We start from the raw sequence: 10,715 nt of genomic DNA, 5'->3' as shown, positions 1-10,715 counted from the left end.
GTATTATAATACTAACAAATATATAAACTAGTATTATTAGAAAACTAATTGTTTAAACGTTAGAACTTTGACTACTCTATTTTGATTTAAATGTCTTTTTTGTGTAATTGATTTACGAAGGGGATTGCTTGTACTTTCTTTTGAATAATTTTACACGTGTAAGGTGTTTAGTACATAATAATTGAGACGTTTCTTAAGTAGGAGAAGTCATAATTCTCCACGATATGAGTATATGTAAGTCGAAGTCGGACAAACCATGGTACCGATTTACTATACCGTAAAATACCAAAACCGAACTTTAAAATACCGAATCATACGAAATTAATTTGGTACGGTAATGGTATAGTATTTTTAGAAACCGAAAACCGAAATTACCATACCGAAGTTTCAAATACCGTACCATGCCCACCCCTAAGTGTACATACATGTTTTACTTATGGTGAATCACTTTTCTCGTGAACGTTAACATTCGGATCATGTTGCGCGCACCACAATTAATTTCATGAGATACCTACTACCTTCAACTAGCAATCTCCCCAAGATGTCTAACGTGTGAATGAGCTCGATCAAATTAAAACATGTAAAATTTTGTTAAAAATGGATAAAACTTAAAATTAATCTAGGGCCTTTCTCCCTCATTAAACGCTCACAGACAATCTAGTCTACTTTATTTTTTAATCTTAACTGCCAGCCTAATTAATAAATTTCAATCACCTTCCCAACTTTGTTGTATAAATTAAAGTTTGGCAAATTTCGTACTAGTTGGGTAACATAACATTAAGGGTCTGTTTGGGAAGCCACCATTATAGGAATTGGTGTCTAGGGTAGTAATTACACAACCGAGTAATTACAATGACCTGATTGTTTGTCATAACGTAATTACAGTGTAATTACAATCGCACTGTTTGGTTGATATAATTACACAATTAATTTAATTTAAAAATAAAATTTAATTATAAACAAATTTAAAAATAATATTTGAAAAATATGTGCCTTTATAAATGATATTAGGTATTTAACAATACATTGTTTCTTGAAAATATATTAATTAATAATCATATATTCGTAACTAATATTGTAAAAATAATTGATATATTTTTTAAAATTAATAATATTTTTATTTTAATTAATTATAAAAAATAAAAGTAGAATTTTTGTGAGAACACCATGGATTGGATGTTTGACAAAAAAATTAATATTTATAAATATAATTGCATAACATTATTCAAATGTTTGACAAAAAATATATATCAACTGTAAGTGAAAAAAAATCAGCATGCAATGTGAAATAACAAGTCAATAAAACTAAAGCAAATTAATTAAAATCGTAAATATAACCTAACTTGAAAATCCAAAAAAAAAAAAAAAAAAAACAAAAGAATAACATAATACTCTTATGTCAAATTCCAACATTATATATATATATATATATATATATATATATATCATTATTTACAGTTTTCTTTTATTTTTTTATGTAATTTGACCTATTTAAAAATATTTATTGTAATTATATTATTTTAAGAAATACTAAAAATTAAATACCCATGGGGCTTACGCCAGTGCCTCGAGGCTTACGCCTCGTCGAGGCGTATGTAAAACGTCCCGCCTTACGCCCCCGCCTTTTAAAACACTGATTAATACTATTATAAATTTTAAATGGTTTTTCACTTTTATATTTTAAATGATGATGGCATGAGCTGAACTTAAATGAAGTAGTAAATATTTATATAGACGATCCTAACTTGTTTGGGATTGAGATGTTGTTTTTGTAAGAGTTTGGATTTGCCTCCAACCGTGCATTTGTAACAAATATGAAGCCAGCACATTTTCTGACTTTTACCATGAAAGGATAATTGCTTCTTAGAAACAAAGAATGCAATTGAACATGAAGCCTGATGAAACTTGCAACTTGACGAAAGCTATTCACATGCAAATCTCTATCCAACCATGATTAATTATTTCCAATTGCATCACGACCCGAAATTGGATCTAGTTCAAATTTGAGCTAGTTGTTAATCTCGAAAAATAACAAACACATTTGTTTTTATTAGACATAGTAGCAGAAGTAAATCTACGACCCAGAAAACATGTTTTGCAATAAATAATATCTCAACACCACTGGTGAAAAGTTATTTAAACAAACTCATCTTTAATTAGTAAAAATTATACTACTCCATAAAGAAGTGAAAAACATTACTAACTTTAAACAAATTTTAACTTGTCACAGTACTTCATCACATGGCTGATTTGCCCATATTACCATCACAAGTAGATTTGACAAAATCCTTTATATCATCATACAAAATCTCGAGCACTTTTGGATTAAATATCTCCTCACCATGATGTCCAGTTTCAAGAAATTGAGAGGTCACGTGCACACCATGTGACTCAACCATCTTAGCAAATCTCTTCTGCCTATCAACCAGTGGGTCCCTTGCATACCCTCTGATCAAACACCTTGGCAACCGTCTGATCTTCTCTTTCAACCCCGTCTCACTAATCGACGGATTACAATACTCGTGGTCGCGATCCGCACCGTTAGGCAATGCGAGCGACCACATCAGATCATTCGCATGCAAAGGCACAATCATGTCATTAACAAACTTGAGCTCAGATTCCGTTCTCTCGACCCCACCAAAGTAGGCTTGATTAATTATCAGCCCTACGATCTTGATCGGATCGAGATCGAGATCGAGCGCACGTAGACCTGCATTTAGGGTTGACAAAATTAGTCAATAAAAACATGATTCATTCAATGATCCGGTCATTTTGACCGTCCAGATATGAGCTGATATGTATTGCTTCCTCCATTCTAATTTAAATGTCTTACTTTTCTTTTTAATATGTTCCAAAAAAGTGTCCGACAAGTGATTCAAACGACATTTTAATACATTAAACACATCTTTAATAGAACCACTAGATTCAAAAAAAAAAAAAAATCTTAAACTATATGCTCAGTTAAACTAAGACACTGAAATTGAAGACGAAGGGAATAATGAAATCTTAAAAGATATTTTTTTTATTTAATATATTATATATAATCATAATATAAAATTTTATTAGGTAATTAAAGAGATTATAAGAAAACAAACAAGTAAATTGAAACTTGTTAATATCAGTCAGACAGATTGAGTTATGATCTATTGTCTGACCATTTTAGTCCAAACAGTTTTACTCGCTCACTCAACTTATCTTGATCTGCTCAAATTTAGCCAGATCATTTGACACTCATACCTGCATTGTACACAATATTTCCTCCTGCACTACTACCCATCAAGAAAACTTTAGAGAAATCAGCAAATTCTTTCAACCACGGATCACCACCATTAATAGCTTGATCTTTAGCCCATTTGATGGCATCCATGGCATCGTCATAGGCTGCAGGAAGGCGGTGTTCGGGGGCGAGCCGATACTCAACAGAAGCAATTAATGCAGGAAACTGAGCTGCCATGGCATTACAAGATTCATGAAAAATAATAGAAGTCGCGCTAAACAGTACAAAGCCACCACCATGGAAGTATATGATCAACGGTAATTTAGCGTTAGGTGGTGGAGAAACAGGCCGATAAAGACGTATGAAGGTGTTGGTGGTGGGGTTAAGAGGTATGTCTTTGGAGAGTGAAATTAGTTGTTGTGGTGAATTTGGATTATTTTCTGGTGTTGAAGGTACATTAGGAATTGGGGTTGATCTAGTAAGTGAGCCATCTGGATTTTGAGTAATATTGAGGAACTCGTAAGCATCTTCCATGGTGGTTTCTGCTATGTTCTTTTGCTCTGCCATGGTAGTATATAAGATAAGAACTGAGTGGTTGTTGTTTTTCTTTCTTTCAGTTATAAAGGAAAAGTGAAGGGGTAATTAAGATGAGTAGTTGAGTTAGGTGTATGAATTTATTTCTCCAGTGTCCACTAGCTAACTAAATTTTCCAACTAGAGTGATAGAATTAATTGAATACATTAAAAGGGAAGTAAATGATTGGAAATATAAGAGATGGTAATGTTAAAAAAGAACATGCATGTAAGCACAAACAAGAGACAATAGTTACTCATCTAAAAGAAGAGATAGAGTTTTGGATTAAAAAAATCGATACGAGTCACGGAATTTTTTACCAAAATAATACGTTTTCTAAAGCAGTTAACAAGAATAACACAATGTTATAAAAAGTTTCAGAAATAGATTAAACGTAGGTGTGAGTAACGTTTTAGGTGATAATTTATTAAAATATTTTAACGGCAACAGTGAAGATTGTCGGAGTATAAAACGTAATTGTGAGTAATTTTATAAGTATTCCATTATTGGGAGTTACGACTCTCTGATTCAAGTACTTGCTCTGTGACTGACAGAGTACAGGTAGTGGGTCCAAAATAATTTCCATTCACACTTTTTTGTGTACTTCAGTTTTTACTTTTTCCTATACTAAATAAAATATAAATTCTAATTTCTACACCATTTTCTGAGGTAAAAGATTAGATTGAAGATTACTCAAATCAATAAACATATGTAAAATAACGAATTTTAATTTTCTTCATGTTGTGGAATTTAATTAAAGTAACTAATTTGAGCTTTTTTGTTATGGCTTTTTATTCCAGCCTCCAAATGTGTTTGCTTTTCCCTGGATAACTTTGCAATTCTCTCTTTTTACCTCTTGTTTCTTTATTTTCCCGTTTTTAGCTTATGTGTGCTATTACATTTTTGCTATTAGAATTTTGTTTTATAAGGAATACTTTTATATTTTACTAGCTTTGTTTTCTGCTCATTAGTATAAATATTTATTATAAAATCTATGTGTCATTTAAAAAAAAAAAAGCATGAATTTCATATGTATTCACTTAAGTTTGGTAAAAAATCAAATTCGTAATTGAAACTTTTGTTAATTAATGCAGGTTACAAAACTATTTATTTGGAAGTTACAGATTCTTCTTTATGATATGAGCTACAAATATATTATTATTTGATATATATTTAAACAAACATGTATTTAAATGACCTATTAATAAATAATTTTAAACTTCACACACACACACACACAAAAATAAATAAATAAATAAATATATATATATATATATATATATATATATATATATATATATATATATATATATATAAGTATAATTGTCGCTCGTTAATGCTTATTTACTTTTTAACTGGAAAAAAAGTCTATTTAACTTTATATACACATATTTATGTCACACTAAAGTATTTAAATTTATTATTAATTTTTATTTTGATTTTTTGAAATATCTATCTCTGTGTAATTTATTATACTTGTGCAATCAAATATGACATTCAAAATTGCATTATAACTATTTTATGATAAACAAACATGTCTTTGCATATTTTTTGGAAAGAATCTTTTCTCTGTTTTAAAATTTTTGGGTCGAAAAGTATTGGATAGGAAAAGGAAAAACGAGCAAGGAAGTTTTGTGGAACTTAACTAATTTCTGCATAAAAATTTCATTGCACATATTTGGTTTTTGGGGTAATTTTTTAGAAAAAGATAAAAGAGAGAGAAAGAGGAGGAAAAAGTAAAAACTTCGTACAGAAAAAAGTGTGAAGGAAATGGAAATTATCTTGGACCCAGTACATGTACTTTGTCGCAAAGCAAGTAACAGTATTACAGAGTCGTAACTTTTTGTAACGAAATATTTATAAAACATTATTTACAGTTACGTTTTATTCGCAATCCATCTTAACTTTTGCCGTTAAAATATTTTAATAAATCATCACCTAAAACGTTACTCACATCTACGTTTAATCTATTTCTGAAACTTTTTATAACATTATTCTTGTTAACTGCTTTAGAAAACGTATTATGGAAGATGCTATATTCAGAGTAGATTTTTTTTTACTATTCATGTGCAAATAATAAATGACGTCTTATTTCAAAGAACTCTTAAATCTGTCAACAACTTTTGTGGTAGTTCAGAATATTGAAGGACAAAAACATTGTGGAATTAAGAGGGTGAAAAGATCAATGAACACTCAAAGGACGAAGTCATGCAAACTCAGGATCTTATTGAAATCAACTTCTATAGGGAAGGTATTTATAGAAGTCTTAATATATCGATCTGTACCTTTTCATGACTAGGTGTGTATACAAAAATGGATAAGACGTCTTCTGAAAAGACGGACGCGTTCAACAATAGACACATTAAATTTGAATCACTGAAAAATAAACAAAAAAGAATGTTCTTAATTTTATTATTTTGATTGAAATGTGCAATTAAAAAGTATATTAATTTTACACACTCAAAATTCAGATCACTTAAAAGTCCATTGCAGTTTTGTGTCAATAGTAAGTAATTAGTACACGTGTTCGCGCTTTGCGCGGTTAAATTTACAAATAATTTTTTATTTTTAATATCTGAAAAGCCATCAAAATAGGTCAAATTTCTTGAACATATTTAAAAAATATTATATGGTTTTTCTGTTATACGGGTGATATTCTAACATATATTTTCCTTTCACCAGGGAGTTTAATTTTAGTGCATCGATAAATTTTCTCTTGTTTCATCATGTAATATTGAATTGAGATTAACTTAAATATAGTTACATAAATAGTAGAAATTTATATAGTTAATCACAATTTGTTTGCAATTGAGGCACAATAACTGTTGTTGTTACTTTTGTTTTTTTATCAAGTAAATTAGCAGTAGTTGTTGCTTAAATCTAAAAATAAGTTAAAGAAGAAAAATAAATAAAAAAGCATGAAAATGCAGGATTCTTTAAGAAGACGTTACCAGCCAAGATACTTAGAATAAAAATCTCATACCTTGTTCTATTCATTTTGCTTATTAATTTTTTTATTCTACTTTATCGATATTATGTGGCAAATTAGCGTTAACCACATCATTTTGGTCATTGTACTATTAAACAAATTGAATTGTTAATTTAAATAACAAACTTAGGGTTAAACAGTTTGGCGTCCATCATGGAGACAGGGTAATTGCAGTATTGTTTTGACCTATTTTTAATTCTATGTTAATTTGCTTCATCTGTTTTGCAAGATAAGTCGATACCATGTTAGCGTCAGGAGTTGAAAGAAAAGCTTTGAATGTAAATCTAGAGGATGACGCTACAAACTCGAATGATGGCTTGCCACCTCTAAATGGGGTAAATCTGGGAGTGCCGCCCGCCTTCACCGGAGTACCACAGACAGAAGATTCCCGGGATGATGACCCAGAGCGGACTCTTGTCCACATCGAGGGCCAGTCACAACGTAATGAAAAGGCGCATGTCCAGACGATGCTCTTATGAGGACAGTTGAAATTTTAAGGTGTGAATGAGAAATGAGAAAATGTATCTTTTGAAAGTGCACCTAAAAGACACCTTTTGGATTGCGCTTCTCCATCTCACCCTTTAATTGCCTATAAATTCAGAGGACTAGCCTCATATTTTAGACACAGAAATATGGATTCTTTCTTCCTTTAAACTGTTCTCTGCATTAGTTTCAAAACAAAATTATAGTAGAGTCGTGTGATTTGTTGCCGAATTTGCATTCGACGAAGTTGGTGGGGTTTGAGGTACCGCTACGCCATCAACAGGTATATCCATTTTATCCTGAGAGGAAGTAATCTATAACCTCGGGTACAGTAAGTGAATTAAATTCCTTAAGGATACACAGTGAATGATGTGGACTCGAATATTTTTAATTTTATGCATTTTACGTTTTTCAAGATTAATTCACGTTTTTGGTTTACTGATTTTGAACATAGATTTACTAACACGGACGACAATAGTGATGAGGAGAATGACAAGTAACAATAATTGGTGATGAGGAGAATGACAAGTGACAATAATTGACTGACTCACTTTGATCTGCCCAATCCCCAACCTGCCCATTTGACATCATACATGCATTGTAAACAAATCACAAACGCAAATTCATGGCATCGATGGCGTCGTCATAGGCGGCAGGAAGGCGGTGTTCGGAGGCAAGCCGATACTCAACAAAAGCAATTAATGCAGGCAACTGAGCTGACATGGCATTAAAAGATTCATGAAAAATAATAGAAGTCACACTAAAGGTGTTGGTGGTGGGGTTAAGAGGTATGTCTTTGGAGAGTGAAATTAGTTGATGTGGTGAATTTGGATCAATTTCTTGTTTTGAAGGTACATAAGGACTTGGGGGTTTTCTAGTGAGAGAGGCATCTGAATTTTGAGTAATGTTGAGGAACTTGTAAGCATCTTGCATGGTGGTTTCTGCTATAAGAACTGAGATGGTTTTTTTCTTTCTTTAGTTATAAGGGAAAAGTGAAGGGGTAATTAAGATGAATAGTTGAGTTAGGTGTACATGTATTCTTTTCTCCCCTAACTAAATTTTCATCTAGAGTGATCGAATTAATTGAAAACATTTAAAGGTACAATGGTTGGAAACATTAGAGACGGTAACGCTGGGTAAAAGCCGAGTGTATGATCACATACAAGATAATAGCGAATATTATGTTAGAAGCCACAAATATGACACTTGCAGATTTTTCTGATTGTACGTCACAGGGAACTCTCATTAATTTATAGGGCAAAAGTCAGTCTTCTTCCGAAAAGTCACTTTATTTCACAAACATATGTGTCCTTTTATTTTGAATTTAAATCCAAAATTTAAATTCAAATAAACTGATTTTGTGTTATAGAAATAAAATAAAATAATTATTTTTTTTAATTCAGTTTTGTGCTATCAAATATTAATATATATAGTTTTGTACTATCAAATATAGGATAATATTCTTAAATAAATGTGAAAAGTGGACAAGGACTTAAGGACCAAGAAATGGTTAATCGATGTGGGATTCACCACTTTCCCATTTTATAACAAACTACTCAACAACACTAAAAGAAGACATAGTTCTTGATAGAAATAATCAGTTCAAGCTACACTATAAAAAGTGCTGTCTTTTGAGTAAATTTTCGTTGAAGTGCAAATAGTAAAATGACGTTTTACTCTCAAAACACAACGAATGTAATCATTGAAAGATCTTCTGATATGCATTCAAATATATATATATATATATCGAGAACTCTTAAAAGTCTTAATTACCTTTGTAGGAATTCAGAATATTCAATGAGAAAAATATTAATTTTGGAAGAGAGTGAAATGATGAAGTTAGGAAAAATCAGAATTTGATTGAAATCAACTTATATTTTCTTGAGCCGATTGGGAATGTACATGTATTTAAAAATAGTCAACAGTAATCTATAATGGCGGATTAACCCAAAACAGTAGTATACTTAATATCTCATATTATGTTAAATTATACCTATAGACTATACAACAACAACATCAACATACTCAATGAAATCCCACGAAATGGAGCTACTATAGACTATAGTGAAAAATATATTTATAGTTTTAGTATATATACCTTAAATTCTTGAAAAATATACTCCAATTAAGTAATTAAGTTTTATGTAAAGATGTGTGTCACACCCCTTTTTAACCCGGGATTAAAGTAGAAGTATGACGTATTGGAGATTCCTGTTTTTTGTTGGTTTTGTTAAGGAGTCGCCACCTAATTATTTATGGTGAATTAGGACACCTAAAGTTTATTAAAGTTATTAGGTTTAAAGTTAACTGTGTTTAAGGTCTGCGAAACTTAAGATTCTAGGTAAGGGTTCAATTAGTCTAAAGGGAAGGTATTAGGCATCCTTTAAGACCCATTAACAATGGTTAACCAACCGGACTTACGGTTAGGTAGGCTAAGTGTAAACATAATATTTTGAATGTTTGGAAAATAGCTCATAAATATTGCTAAAATTTTAAAGGAAAATGTAGTAATGTTATTAAAAATAAGACCTGTAAAATATAACGATTTGTATTAGAAAATATTTTAAGTATTATTGAAAGCGAACTTGAAAAGGTAATGATTTTCATATAGGCAGTAAGTTTAGCGAAGTTAAAACTTTAGATAAAATTGTGTTAATATAACAATGCCGATAAAATCTAGCTTTATAAATTTGATACAAAGGACATGAATTTTCTTTTTTATTAACTTTATTTAATTATATTCGACTAAAAGTGTACATAGTTGAATAAATCTTAAAAATAATGTTTATAAAGTATACTTGGATTAATATTTACATATTAGTGACGTTTTGAAATTTTTAAGATAATAAAGTAAAGAATGATTCCTTTGACTCAAAATATATAGTCATGCCGTTTTGAATGTCAATTCCTCAAATAAATATTATAAATACCATAAATAGTTTAGAACATAACTAGAAATGAGTATGAATTTGTGGAATTAACTACCCATTATTAAACTTCACTAAGTTGCTAACGTTCATCTAAGTCAGAAAAATAAAATAATATAAAATGTTAGTCACACCAAACATATAAACAAAATGTCAGAAGAATGAAAATGAGATGACAGAGATGGTGTATAAAGAGGTGAAAAAGCCATTTTTGACTTTCACGAGAGATTGAGATTTTTCGTGATTTTCAGCTCAAGCAAGATTGGGCACAGATATGCAAACTTCATACTTCGGCTCCGGTTGTACATGCGAAACAAAGAAAATAATAAAAGATTAGAGTAACGATATAATTCTTTTATAAAATAAGTAAACAAAGTAAAGTAACACTATCGTTCAATTTACAACTCATAAATTCAAGGAAATCCATATACACGAATGAGGACTTTAAAAAAACGTGAACAATTAATCGAATTTCCACATCAAATAAACTAAGAAACAGGCTCTATGGGAAATTGCAAATGCATGA

General features: G+C 30.5%; 1 protein-coding gene across 1 annotated transcript; it reads right to left on the bottom strand.

Moving 5' to 3' along the window:
• Positions 1-2,075: 2,075 nt before the first annotated feature.
• On the bottom strand, positions 2,076-3,843 carry LOC132645627 (probable carboxylesterase 8). The gene is made up of 2 exons (XM_060362719.1): positions 3,238-3,843; positions 2,076-2,710 (listed from the first exon to the last, which is right to left on the bottom strand). Exons 1-2 carry the CDS (start codon positions 3,782-3,784, stop codon positions 2,238-2,240), a joined length of 1,020 nt encoding a protein of 339 aa, XP_060218702.1. The 5' UTR covers positions 3,785-3,843; the 3' UTR covers positions 2,076-2,237.
• Between the last annotated feature and the right edge of the window lie 6,872 nt (positions 3,844-10,715).

Source organism: Lycium barbarum, chromosome 6 (assembly GCF_019175385.1).
Source record: "Lycium barbarum isolate Lr01 chromosome 6, ASM1917538v2, whole genome shotgun sequence".
NCBI classification, from domain to species: Eukaryota; Viridiplantae; Streptophyta; class Magnoliopsida; order Solanales; family Solanaceae; genus Lycium; species Lycium barbarum.
Note: the sequence above shows the minus strand (reverse complement) of the source record. Positions and strands in the feature narration are given on the sequence as shown.